This window comes from Podarcis tiliguerta, assembly GCF_965153285.1.
Source record: "Podarcis tiliguerta genome assembly, chromosome: 17".
In the NCBI taxonomy this organism is placed as follows: domain Eukaryota; kingdom Metazoa; phylum Chordata; class Lepidosauria; order Squamata; family Lacertidae; genus Podarcis; species Podarcis tiliguerta.
The window spans coordinates 30700857-30714698 of record NC_139550.1 but is presented as its reverse complement, the minus strand read 5'-3'; the positions used below and the strand labels follow the sequence as shown (position 1 = coordinate 30714698).

General features: G+C 47.9%; 1 protein-coding gene and 1 long non-coding RNA gene across 2 annotated transcripts in view; one reads left to right on the top strand and one right to left on the bottom strand.

Moving 5' to 3' along the window:
- The window catches only part of LDLR (low density lipoprotein receptor), a 36180-nt gene extending 23129 nt beyond the window's left edge, over positions 1 to 13051 (bottom strand). The window contains exons 1-3 of the mRNA XM_083419743.1: positions 12747 to 13051; positions 2761 to 2883; positions 55 to 177 (exon numbers count right to left, since the gene is read on the bottom strand). Coding sequence (XP_083275869.1) covers positions 55 to 177; positions 2761 to 2883; positions 12747 to 12819 — 319 coding nt within the window. The 5' untranslated portion in view covers positions 12820 to 13051. The remainder of the gene's footprint in view (positions 1 to 54; positions 178 to 2760; positions 2884 to 12746) is intronic.
- On the top strand, positions 2916 to 10471 carry LOC310668009. Its single transcript, XR_014506536.1, has 2 exons — positions 2916 to 3298; positions 10004 to 10471. It is a non-coding gene; the product is annotated as an uncharacterized lncRNA (long non-coding RNA).
- Positions 13052 to 13842: the final 791 nt, after the last annotated feature.

Sequence of the window (13842 nt, the reverse complement as noted above, 5' to 3'; positions counted from 1 at the left end):
CACTTTGGTAAAGCTGCATTACTAACATAGCAAAGCCCACAGAGTCCGACTTACGGCAGTTATCTTCATCGGAGCCATTCTCACAATCAATCTGCGAGTCACACCGCCAGGACATGTCAATGCACCGATTGATGCGGCCGCCACAGCTGAACTGCCCTGGCTCACAGGTCACGGACTCTGGAAAAGACAAGCCAGGCGTTAAAATGCCACCTCACGGTCGCCAGCAATGGAATGGGGCTCTGTGCCTGCTCTTGCATGGATGGCACAGAGCCACCAAGCGGTTATGGGGCACTACAGTGTCCATTACAGGTCAGCCTCTGCTAGGAAGACAGAAAACCAATAGTGTCAATGGAAGGCTGTCAAACTCACCTGTGCCAAAAGTCCAAGGCTTACATAACATGAAACAGAGTACTCCTGCCACATCAGCACACAATTGCCAAATTCCACTTGCACTCCCATGTATTGTACATACAGTGGTACCTCTGGTTACGAACTTAATTCGTTCCGGAGGTCCGTTCTTAACCTGAAACCGCTCTTAACCTGAGGTACCACTTTAGCTAATGGGGCTTCCCACTGCTGCTGGCGCGCAATTTCTCTTCTCATCCTGGGGCAAAGTTCTTAACCCGAGGTACTACTTCCGGGTTAGCGGAGTCTGTAACCCGCAGCGTTTGTAACCCAAGGTGTTTGTAACCCGAGGTACCACTGTATTGTGACTGGGCCAGGGGCAGAAGAGAGGTGCAATTTTCTTCCTGTTGCATCTAAACACAGCAAGTGGATACATTTCCCCTATTTCTGGCAGGATTTTTGCACCCTTCCTTTGGGGACACCCCACAGGACCCCATGCATTTCCACTCAACCCTCTAATACTAAACCATCTGGGATAAAAACAAACTTTGCTGTTGATCAGATTGATTCTGCTTTGCCTTAGGGCGTGTGCACACAACAAACAAAGCAATGTATTCATTTCTGCTCCTTTGGCAACCCCTTGGACCTTGTGAATAGCCGTTTCCTAAGGAACCCCTACTGGAAACAACTCCTGGCTCAGAGGCAAAGTTGTCAATTCTCAAGTTCCTTGGGGGCAGCTTGAAACCTGAAACCCATAAAATAGGTAATATCCTCTGATGCATCTGGAAAGGTTAACTCTCGACTTTGAGGGGGAATAACAGGAAATTATCAGAGAACTGCTATGACACATAGCAGCAGCGCTTTTGCATTTATAAGGAAAGCATCAATGCTTGCTTGGCTCACTCTTGACTACGAGGGGAAGGAGAGAAAAGAAATGGCCACCATTCTTGTTATTGCTTCCTTATGTCTGAACAGAAGCAGGTTGCTGACCAAGAGATGCCAAGGTCATTGGAAAGACCTTTTGACACCGATCCATTTGACACAAAAAGAAGGCTTGAGGCACCTGAACCAATCTCTCACGACTTTCAAGGCGCCCCAAGACACTTTGCTGTTTTGCTGCAACGGACGGGCATGGAAACTGATTTAATAAATGCACCGTTGCTTTGAGTCAATATCACATAGCTCAAATCTCTCAACAATCCCCTGAACGCCCAATGGAAATCCATCTGCCTAGCATTTAAGCCATAATGTCCCATGGTTTTTCACAGTGTGGAGATGCTGCTCAAAGTGGACTCCCTAGCTGCAAGGCTGCAGCCTCATATGTCGAAGTAAGTCCATTCCAAGGCAAGGCATACCTGCCCCAGTGTGATTTAAGGTTTTAAAAAAAAGAAGGTAAAAGACCCTTGGATGGTTAAGTCCAGTCAAAGGGAACTATGGGGTGCGGCGCTCATCTCACTTTCAGGCCAAAGGAGCCGGTGTTTGCCCACAGACAGCTTTCCAGGTCATGTGGCCAGCGTGACTAAACCACTTCTGGCGCAACGGGACACTGTGACGGAAGCCAGAGCGCAGAGAAACACCATTTACCTTCCCGCCACAGCGGTACCTATTTATCTACTTGCACTGGTGTGCTTTTGAACTGCTAGGTTGGCAGGAGCTGGGACAGAGCAACGGGAGCTCACCCCGTTGTGAGGATTCGAGCCGCCAACCTTCCGATCGGCAAGCCCAAAGAGGCTCAGAGGTTTAGACCACAGCGCCACCCGCATTCCCAGTAAGGTAAAGCTAACAGGTCTCTCCCCACACTTGGCTTTCAAAAATTCCTATTTCACCTGGCAGTTAAGCTAGTCACCCACCCTCAATCCAAGTCTTGCTTTCTTCATCTAGATCCCACAGGGGTGCAGAAGAGACTGCTCAAAGGGTTTAAGGAGGTTGGAGCATGATCTACCCTGTTTCCCCAAAAGTAAGACATCCCCCGAAAATAAGATCTACTTCCAGTTTTGCCTCTCGCTGTAATAAAAGGCCTCCCCTGAATGTAAGGCCTCCCCGATAATAAGGCCACCCCAGAATATATGGCCCCTGAAGCTACCATAAGGCGTTGTACCGTATACAGGTATTAAATTTCCTTTTTTGTTGTTGTTGTTAACAATAAATGTGTACCGTATTCTTCTTCATGGAAAAATAAGACATCTCCTGAAAATGAGACCTAGCGCATCTTTGGGAGCAAAAATTAATATAAGACACTGTCTTACTTTCGGGGAAACAGGGCACAAGACTAGAAGCCCTTAAGTGTTCCAGTATTGGCAGGGTCAAGGAAAACCCGGAGTGTTTTCTTACACGCACACAGAGGTTTTCCTTCAGCGCCCTCCTACGCAGGATGATTTGGGAGAGGGGGCGGGGAGTCAATAATAGTCAACTTACTACAGGCATCCAAGGATTCATCAGAGCCGTCCTGGCATTCAGCCTTGCCATCACATATCCATTTGTAAGGGATACATTCGCCATTCCCGCACTGGAACTCCTTCCTGCTACACTTCTCCACACCTGCAAGAGAGAAGCAAGCAACATCCTTAGCCGCCAGAAAGGCCAGTGAAACAATGATCTCATGGGATCTCCCACTGCTGCAATCAGAGTGTGAATTGCGCCAACATAATAGCTTGATAAGAGCCAACAAACTGAAGCACAACCCTTGATAAGCTTGAGGCAGTTTGTGGCTGGCTCCCTGTAACAGAAGCAGCAGCGTCTCAAATTTCAGTGGCGCCCTCTGCGACGCCAAACTCTGACACACACCCTTCCTCTCACCTGCCGTTGTGCGTCACAACAGCGCCGCCGGTCGAGGTGCCCCAGAGTTTCGGCACCTGGTGCAACCAAACTGGTCATGCTCCCTGAGATCTGCCTTTGCCACATGGCTAGGAGGTTGTCTTCTCCTGGTGGAGTTACTCTCTGTCTAAAGGAGTAGGTATGTAGCTTGGGGCTAGGTCTGGATCCTTTTGTGTTGCTTGAGTGTCAGGTGGCCTCAGTGGGGCAGAATGCCTTCCACCAGCTGCACCCCTCTTTGGACAGGGATAGTCTAACTTCTGCCATCTATGCTCTGGTAACCTCTAGGTTAGATTACTGCAAAACATTATACGTAGGGCTGCCTCTGGAGACAGTTCAGAAGCTTCAGCTGGTGCAGAATTCGGCAGCCACGTTGCTCACTGGGGGGCAAGACAGTTTGAGCATATTGCACCGATCCTGGCTCGACTGCACTGGCTGCCAATTTGTTTCTAGGCCCAATTCAAAGGGCTGGTTTTGACCTAATATGGCTCAGGACAGCAATACCTCAAGAACCACCTCTTCCCATACGAACCCTGCAATCATCAACAGAGGCCCTTCTTCATGTGCCTCCACCACAAGAAGTCCAAAGGGGGGCAACACAAGCGGGCCTTTTCTGCACTGGCTCCCCATTTGTGGAGGATTTTGACTGATTAACATCTTATACCCTTTTAAATGTGTTTGTGATTTTTGGCTGAAGGGCAGTACAGACGTACCTTGGTTGCCGAACGCCTTGGGACTTGAACGTTTCAAAAACCAGAAGTGAGCGTTCCAGTTTTTGAACGACTTTCAGAAGCCAAACATCTAGTGCGGCTTCCGATTGGCCACAGGAACTTCCTGCAGCCAATCAGAAGCCGCGCTTTGGTTTCCAAACGTTTTGGAAGTCGAACCGACTTTCGGAACAGATTCTGTTCAACTTCCAAGGTACGACTGCATACAAATTTAATAAACAGTAACAGCAGCAAAAATAACGACAACAATACAACAAGCAATGTCTTCGTTGTATTGTGGGATAACCCAACTCTACACTACAAGAACTCAGACTTGGACTTCTTTGCAACAAGAAGTACACTACTAATATGTAGCTACAGACAGCAACCACCACTTCCAATTTTAGACATAAGTGTTTAAAGAAAAGAAAATCCAGCTCCGGTCACTTCAGATAAAGGGGAAATACCTTAAACACTCAAATAAAGAATGTACACTCATTCTGCAAGATGAGCCTCTTTAGAAACTTGACAGTTTCCAGAAAGGAGCAGGGAACATACGCTCTGTCGTGCAGCTAACATCCTAAAGAAGATTTTGCAGATTGTGATGGGAGCTTCAGAGCAGCATGTCTGGCAAAACATGCTTCTGTGTTTCAGAGGCTCTTTTTTAAATACCTACTTACGGCTGCAGGTAGACATGTCAGCAAAATAAACAGCTGGCACGGAGAAGCTGTGTACATTTGCCCTGCCACGTATAAAGGTTTCAAACATAACTACCAGGAGCTGCAGGCTTTTTTGCGTGGAAATTGTAAAATTTAACCAGACACTCCAATTTGGGGCCATCCTGACCCAATTATCATAAAAAATTAACCTGGCCCTGGGCCCCTCTGATCATCCTATTTCACAGGGTTTTTGCAGGGAATCATCAAAGGGGCTAGAATCAAAGTGATGATATTGCTGTATCTCAACCATGGACATCCCTAGAGCCCACAAAAATGACCTTGTATTTAAGGTAAAAGGTAAAAGGACCCCTGACAGTTAAGTCCAGTCACGAACGACTCTGGGGTTGCGGCACTCATCTCACTTTACTGGCCGAGGGAGCCGGCGTTTGTCCGCAGACAGCTTTTCCAGGTCATGTGGCCAGCATGACTAAGCCATGGCGAAACCAGAGCAGCACATGGAAACACCGTCTACCTTCCCGCCGGAGCGGTACCTATTTATTTACTTGCACTGGCATGCTTTCGAACTGCTAGGTTGGCAGGAGCTGGGACCGAGCAACGAGCGCTCACCCCATCGCGGGGATTCGAACCGCCAACCTTTTGAGTGGCAAGCCCAAGGCTCTGTGGTTTAGACCACAGCGCCACCCACATCCCGACCTAGTATTTAAATATTAACTAAAGGTGGGGATGGGAATTATGAACCCCTGAAGACCCATTGCCAGCTAGATGGACCAATGATCTGATTGCAAGGCAATTCTGATGTTTACTCAGAAATAAATTCCGCTCATCCACTGGGGCATATTTCCAACTGATGATGCACATAACCGAAGCCGCTGCACAAGTGATCTCCCTTCGTGTATCCTTGCATGTGTGTATACTTTGCCTATAAGCCAATGTAATTCTCGGTGGGCTTCATGGTGCCTTTAGCTTAAAAAAATGCTCTGTTTCATTGAAAACCAGCAGGCTATAATCCTTAAAACAGGATGCACGGCTCAGGAAACATGCTTATTTCAAAACAAGGAAAACTAATTAAACTGGTCGCTCTCTTTTTAGCTGATTTAAATCCATTCGCTTTGCGCAAGGTTTTCTGCCAGTGTCAGCAAGGCAAGTAGGGAGGAGGAGGAGATTCAGTCGAGATATTGGCCCGTCCTCCTCTCTCCACCCTCCGCTATTAGCATAAGGCAGAGAATTGACAGGCCCAACACTTTTACAGCACAGGACTCTTACTTAGCAAACAGCTCTCTCCACCAGCAGAGTTAAAAAGAACAAACAAGGATATCCTCTCTACAAGCAGCACACACAACCATATAGGGACACACCCCGTTTTATCACTAATCGGGCCTCTCCCATTTTGCACTTTTGCCGGAGACAAAGGATTCTGAAAGAGAGAGAACCATTTCACACATCTGCATTTAAGCCTCAGCTAAAATACAAGAGCGGTTTTGGGTTTTGGGGGTGGGTTATTCAAAGCACCTGCATGCTTGATCCTTCCTGTTCTTACTTATCCCTGGTGCTCAGATACAGACCAATTCTGCGCAACATAAAAAACAACAACATCCAGCTTGCCTTACATTTGAACGGCATGTGCTGAATGTTTTCTAAATCGTTATCTGCAAATGTTTGTCCTTTACTGAGATGTAGGAAAAGAGAAAAGGTCAACAAGAGAAAGCCTGAAGGAATTTGCTGCAACCGTTTGTCAGAAAGTTCATTAATAAGGGAAATACGTCAGGGCTAGTGTAGTTAAACATCCACACTGATCTAGAATTTTTTTTAGGGGTGGTTGGCTTTTGCTGCCCAACTCCCCATGGGACTCTGAGTCCCATAAGTCTACGATGGGTCAGAGATAGATGGAGGCAGGAGGCCACGAAAGCAAGGCAGATCTTCATTTTTCTGTTGCAACAGAGTACCCTCTCCTGGCGAGGAGGCAAGAGAGACCCAGAACCAAGAAGAAACTTCTCTTTTAAGGGTTTGCAGGAGAAAAAGGACATCCCCCCTACAAACAGAAATTACATCACGTGGAGCTGTGGGTAAAAGCCTCAGCGCCTAGGGCTTGCCGATCGAAAGGTCGGCGGTTCGAATCCCCGCGGTGGGGTGCGCTCCCGCTGTTCGGTCCCAGCGCCTGCCAACCTAGCAGTTCGAAAGCACTCTTGGGTGCAAGTAGATAAATAGGGACCGCTTACTAGCGGGAAGGTAAATGGCGTTTCCGTGTGCGGCTCTGGCTCACCAGAGCAGCGATGTCACGCTGGCCACATGACCCGGAAGTGTCTTCGGACAGCGCTGGCCCTTGGCCTCTTGAGTGAGATGGGTGCACAACCCTAGAGTCTGTCAAGACTGGCCCGTACGGGCAGGGGTACCTTTAAAAGGACACCCCCCCAACAAACAGAAATTACATCACACCTAAGGTGAGGTCACTGCGGCTCACACAGGCCAAGGGGCGATTTAGCAAGTTTCACAGAGTTCCAGGTTTGCACAAAACATTAGCTTTTGATAAGACAATCGGGATGCCCAGGTTGGGCATCCCTCAATGCAGAGCATCTGGGCAAAAAATGACAATTAATACAAAGGTGGTTCATAGATATAGGAGAGGAATCCCTTCAAGAACTTCCCCTGATTGCTATCTGCCTCTGTGTTCTCAAGGGAGATTAACGAGGGAGAGGAGATATTGAGAGTCATTAGGAGAGCCAAGATGGCTTTTGGATTGCTCTCCTGTAGTATTTTAGACATGTGGTTTATATACTTATGTACAGTGGTACCTCTGGTTACGAACTTAATTTGTTCTGGAGGTCAGTTCTTAACCTGAAACTGTTCTTAACCTGAGGTACCACTTTAGCTAATGGGGCCTCCTGCTGCGGCGCAATTTCTGTTCTCATCCTGAGGTAAAGTTCTTAACCCGAGGTACTACTTCCAAGTTAGCGGAGTCTGTATCCCAAAGTGTTTGTAACCCAAAGTACAAACACTGTATCTGAGTTTACCTTGCGCAATTATCAACATTTATTCTATACAGTGGTGCCTCGCAAGACGAAATTAATTCGTTCTGCGAGTTTTTTCGTCTTGTGAATCTTTCGTCTTGCGAAGCACCGTTTCCCATAGGAAATGCATTGACGGTTTCCCATAGAAATGCATTGACGGTTTTAAGAAAAAGGCGTAAGACGTTTTCGTCTTGCAAAGCAAGCCCATAGGGAAATTCGTCTTGCGAAGCAACTCAAAAAACAAAAACCTCTTTCGTCTTGCGAGTTTTTCGTCTTGCGAGGCATTCGTCTTGCGAGGTACCACTGTATTTGAGACCTTTGAATTCCTATAAAAACACGCAGCCTCATCCAAGGAAAGGTGTCAAGAATAGCTAGAAACTGAAATCGCATGCCTCTCCCATGCCCCAAATACCACTTGGGAGCCAGGCGCCATCAGTGGCAAAGCCCACCCAGTGCCTCCTTGCTCACTTGCCCCATTAACACATCCTTTCTATAACCTTTTGGCTGGACCACAGTCAACACCAGCATTGCCTCACAGGTTGAACAAAGATGGCAGGAGACAGGAAAGATGGAGGGAAGGGAGATGCGACAGAGAAGGTGCTGGAGGAAATACGAGAGAGATGATAAAGGGCCAGGTTTTTTGTTGTTTTTTTAAAATAAGGCCCATATTTTTAAAATAACAATGCAACTAGAAATAGTAAATGGAGGGTGCAGGAGAAGGAAGCTGTTCTAAGAGAAAAATGGTGTAGGGAGAAGGAGGAAGGGTCAAGGAAAACTAAAATGGAAAAGCAGAGTTAAAATATACCCAAAAACCAAGGTCTGTGCACATATGTGAAAGGTGAGTTCGTCGCCAAGAGGAAATTGTTGTGGGAAAGAATTTAGCAAATTCTAAAGAGGGATTAGATATGAACAGAAGAATGACATCAGTAACGTCAAGCTGCTTGTGCCAGTCACCACTTGCCACCATTTCATGAATGGCTCTGCCTCTGCGCCACCATTTTGCGATTGGTGGGCCTCAGTAATTTTCTGTCCTCTCACGTAGGGATTGAGGGTAATGGGTTTTGAGACCCCTGAACCCTAGCAAAGACTGATAATTATTCAATAATTTTGAACAAGCGGAGTTGGCAGCTATAGTACCAAAATGCACTGCTAAATCCAGCTATTGCTCCTTAATCTCAGGGGAAGGAGAGAAATCCTGTTAGATTATGCTTGGCTCTCAGGTCCATCAGGGAACGGGATTGATAAACTCGAGGGAGTTGTAGGAACAACTTAATTTGAACATATTCGTGAACAGGGTGAAGCACAGTCTTGTTAACATCGAACCTAAAACATCTAGGCCTACCCTTGAAACATTACTGTGGAAAACCCAAATCCACCCGGCCCTGTTTTTATTTGGCAGAAATTTATTTCCAAATCTGTCACTTCTTGGTCCCCTTACATTTTCAAAGTCTTCTCCTTGCATACAGACCGGGAACTTTTTCTTACACAAGTGGATGTGAGGGTCCTTGGTTACTCTTAAAAACCCACAGACTAAAACTCATGAAATTCATGTGGCCCATACATAGTTGGCTTTTTATGTTCATTTCCCCCCTTTTCTTTTTTAAAAGCGTACCAGAGTCATGAGCTTCGAGTTGCATTGATCACAAGGTGACAGTAAATGAAAGCAAAAAGAGGTTTCTTTCTGCTGGAAGGCAACCCCGGGCTGTTGTCCGACCACAGCAAGTCCAAGTCTGGAAGTTTTCAGTGGTTAGTGGTGTACTGGGCATGGATGAGCTCAAATATCACCTGATCTAGCCTCAAAGCTGCCGCCAGAATGAGTCAAGAACGTACAGCATAGGCACCTACGGCCCCCAATTTTAACCACGGGTACTGGAAGAGATTTGAATCCAGAGAAGTACAGTTAGGATTCTAGCCTCTGAGAAGTAGCAATACCACCAATATGTTGCCCTAGCCAAAGCGACACTGTGGTACCTTGGTTGTCGAACTTAATCTGTTCCAGAAGTCTGTTTGACTTCCGAAAATGTTCGTAAACCAAGGCGCGGCTTATGATTGGCTGCAGGAACTTCCTGCACTCAATCGGAAGCTGCAGAAGCAGCGCCAGACGTTCAGGTTCCAAAGAACGTTTGCAAACTGGAACACTCACTTCCAGGTTTGCAGCGTTCGGGAGCCAAAACGTATGAGTACCAAGGCGTTCGACAACCAAGGTACGACTGTACAAGCTGCTAACTAAGAAGTATCGCTCTTGGCAACAAATGGCTGGAGTATGCATCATAAGAGGTCAAACCAACCTCTCTATCTAGCACACATAACATGCAAGCAGCGGGGTAGGATGTTGCAAACAGGAAGGCCACACCGTTTACGATGGTCTCTGTATCACAATGTGGTTTGGGCAGGGCAGATGGGTCGGCATTCCTGCTTCTTCTTCACAATTACCCATTTCCTCCTTTGATTCTAGGGCTAGCAACATTCCTCGGAGGGCTGAGAGAAGGTTGACCAGGAGCACCTTGCAAACATTGATTGCTGCTCAGGATGAAGGTGGGAAAAGGGAACCTTGTCAGTGCAAAAACACCTGGGAGGCACCAGACTGGGGAGCACTTAAAGAGAACGATTTCGTCAGAACTCCTATTGTTCATAAAGAGGAATCCATGCTCTGGGAGTCGCACCTTAATATTACCAGAATGGCGAAAAGGGGTTTCAAAGTGGAGCTTCACTACAATGTCCAACAACCTCCTTTTGTAAACATGACTGAAGTTCACAGCAAAGTTTTTAAAGCAAATACCCAGGACGCAGCCAAACCTGGTGCTACCGTCCTTCAGAACTTTGCTCCCAAGGGGGCAGAAACGGCGTCCCTCAATAATTAACAGCTTCATGGCAGGAGATACGCTGCCTTTCACATTAAAAGACGGACATGCAACTATCAAAACTTTGCATGGTGTTAAGCTTTTGGAATAGCAGCAAGGATCTAGGTCACTCCTAATGGGAGTGATGCCATTCATTTCTACATCGGTTCGGCGTCTTGTATAACCAGTTAAACTTAAATTTAAGTTGCAATCAAGAACTGGCAATACATCATAGGCTTCTTCACAGATGGAGAGGCTGTTTCTACACATGCAAATGTCTGCATTTGTTGGTTTGTACAGCTACAAGCGTACCACTCAGCTAACTGTGTACATAGGAAGACGGATTGTACACTTGTTGAATGTAATGTGTGAACATGCCTTATGAGCCCAGGAGGCCACACATCTTGCGCTCTCTTTGACACAAAAGAAAACAAACATTTCTTTCGCTGTCACATCGAGACACCAGCATACAGGGTTAGTTCAGGCTGGCAGAGGTGAAATTAGCAGAGGCCAATAGGCTGAAGGGTCCAAACAAACAAAACAGTCAGAGAATCCTTCACATTGAAGGAAGTTTAGCCCACGTTTGCCAGAGGTGCCTTCCCAAGCAGAGCCGAGAGGGTGTTTCTTTCTACGACACCCATTGGCGGATTGCAAAGAAGCCGACAAATGGCCCGTTTGGCCCACAAGCCAATGGGGAAGCAGAGCGTGTGGGGAAGGGGAACGAATGGGCGAGGGCCGGGTAGCGGGTTGGCTGGACTTTGTGCCGCTGAAGAGCAGAGGTGCCTCCCTTTCTAACATGCACCTTCCGATAAACCCCACCCAACACTGACACTCGCTCCCCTGCCTATCCCTTCTTCCACCCAAGTAGTTGCTACTTCCAAAGAGGCAAATGACACCATTGCATGTCCTGAGATCCATAGCCCTTTAAAAACAAAAGGGCTTGCGGTCATTCCTTTCCCCAGGTCTTATTAAAAGATGCAAACATGCCAGGAGGTGCAGTTCCTCTCTGCCATCAAACCACCATCCGTTTCCCAGACCTCCTGCCCATTTTCAAAAAGACACAAGACACTCCGCAGCATTTCCAAACATTCTTGCTTTCTCCACCTCGCCCCCCCCCCTCCAATATTGTTTTACACACAATCCCCTCCTGGTAAAAGGGTCCCATTTGGAGCCTAGGCTAGCAACTCTAAAGCAGAGAGTTCCATGCATGTGTCTTTGCTTCTTCTCAAAAATCAAGTTTTAACTACTTCTTTCCATGTGCATGCCTGACCCCTCCCTGGGGGGAAAAGATGTGCTTCCTCACAGGGAAGATCTGTGTCTTTAAATGAGCAAAAGGAAAGGAAATAATGAAAGGAGCAAAATAATCCTGCGGGATCCTATCGAGAAATCATTTAAGAACCTCATCCTACCCCAGGGGAGGTTGCTCATTAACAGTAAAGGCTGCCAGGTAATAAATCATCCCTGGGGAGGGAATCTATTTCACCCAATATTATCATTATTATTTATTAAATTTACAGTAGCAAAATACAGTGACACACACATCCCAGGCTAAGGCCCCCACCCTGAAGCCATTAAAGCGATGCTTAGGCTTGGGAGGTCTTGCTCCTGAAGGATGGATGCAGTGTGATGGCAAGGAAGAAGCTGCCCTTATAAGCTCAGGGCGGGGCAACCAGCAGCAGACCCAGTCCTTCCAGTGGGCCCAGCCCTGAAACAGGTATGGAAGAGAGATCACGGCTCAGGTGGGGGGGGGGAGGAAGGGGTCGGGCACCAGCAGCCCCTCCTAAGCTCACCAAAGTTCATACCTGTGGAATCAAAAGCAGAGGGTGCTGTGGGGTGGGCAGAACAAGGGGGGGGGGAGAAAACTATTTGTAGCCCAATAATTCAGTTTCCGGTCGACGCTATTTAGGAGCCCGATATCTGTGGAGGGGGTTGTTACTTGGAGATGCCCTTGTTTAGAACACCCCCCCATCTAAAAGAAGCGGACCTAAGGGAGGGCTGCGGGAACCGGAGTCACAAAAAAGGCACACACCCCCACCCAGACCTTAGAAGAAGCAAGCTGAGCCACCGGAGGGCCGGCCTACCTCGCAAGGTTGTTGCGAGGATAAAATGGGGAGCGGCAGGATGCGCGCCACCGTAAGCTTCTTGGGAGGGAAAGTGGGGATGCGAATGCAATAAAGTAGATAAATACATATATACATTTCCCTGGCCCCCGTCCCTGCCAGGCAACCCACCCTTAACTGGGAAAGGAAGCCTTTTGCTACCAGGTCTTCTTTTAAAGAGGAACGTCCAGCCCTCTCGTTCCGCAAAGGGAAGGTCCCATATATGTACATATATTGAGATCGGGATTAGGGCGCTTACCGTTTCCAGAAACTTGGGCGCAGAGCACGACCGCCAAGGCTAGCAAAGGCGTTTGCAATCCACCGGGACTCATCGTGGCTCCCTCGGGCTGCTGCTTGCTGCTACTTAATTTGCTCGTCCCTTGTCCTCGATCCCACCGGGAGAGTAAAGCAGGGAGACCCGCGGCGCGCAAACGGGGAGGCTGCCCGGCGATGGGTCCTTAAAGCGCCGCTTCTCCGCACGTGCGCGCACTTGCCCTGCTGAACCAGATTTGTAGCATCCTCTCCGCGCGGCTCCCCCATTCAAGCGGCGCGGGGGAGGAGCTTCCAATGGGGTGATTTTCAAACCTCCCCAATTCAAGCGCGTGGGGGAGGAGTTGCGAACGCACCATGTGACGTCAGCGAGTTAACCCTTCTTTCGCCGGTCCTTCTCCCCTCCCCGCCCCCTTTGGGTGGGGTGGGGATATCCGCCTTGCTTTGCGCCCAGGGTGGGCGTGAGAGCGCGCGAGCGTTTCTCTTCCTGGTTTCGCCCTATGCGCCTGATCTAGAAAAGTAGGGGAGGTTGGCTTTTGCTGCCCAATGGGACTCTGAGTCCCCCATGGGTCAGAGATGAAGGGATGGAGGCAGGAAGCAGCGAAAGCAAGGGAAATCTTTATTTTTTCTGTTGCAAGCTCCCTTCCCCTCCTGGCAAAAGGAGGCAAGGGAGACCCAGAACCAAAAAGAAACATCCCTTTTAAGGGTTTGCATTACATCAGGCATAACGCCAAGGGATATTGTTCCTGAGGATTTAGCAAGCTTCACAGAGTTCCACACACAGTTTGCACAAAACATTGGCATTTGATAAGACAACCTGGATGCCCGTCGGACATCCCTCAGTGCAGAGCATTGGGCGAGGTATAAATAATAAACTATTGTTATAATTATCTGGGCAAACGATGACAATTAATACAAGGGAGGTTCGTAAGAAGAGGAATCAATTCAGAAATTTCCCGGTTGCGATCTGCCTGCTCGTTCTCAGGCAAAGGGAATTAAGGAGGCAGAGAAAATATTGAGAGTCTTTAGGGGAGCCTAAAGACTGTGGATTGCTCTCCCCTACTATTTTAGACGTGTAATTTAAA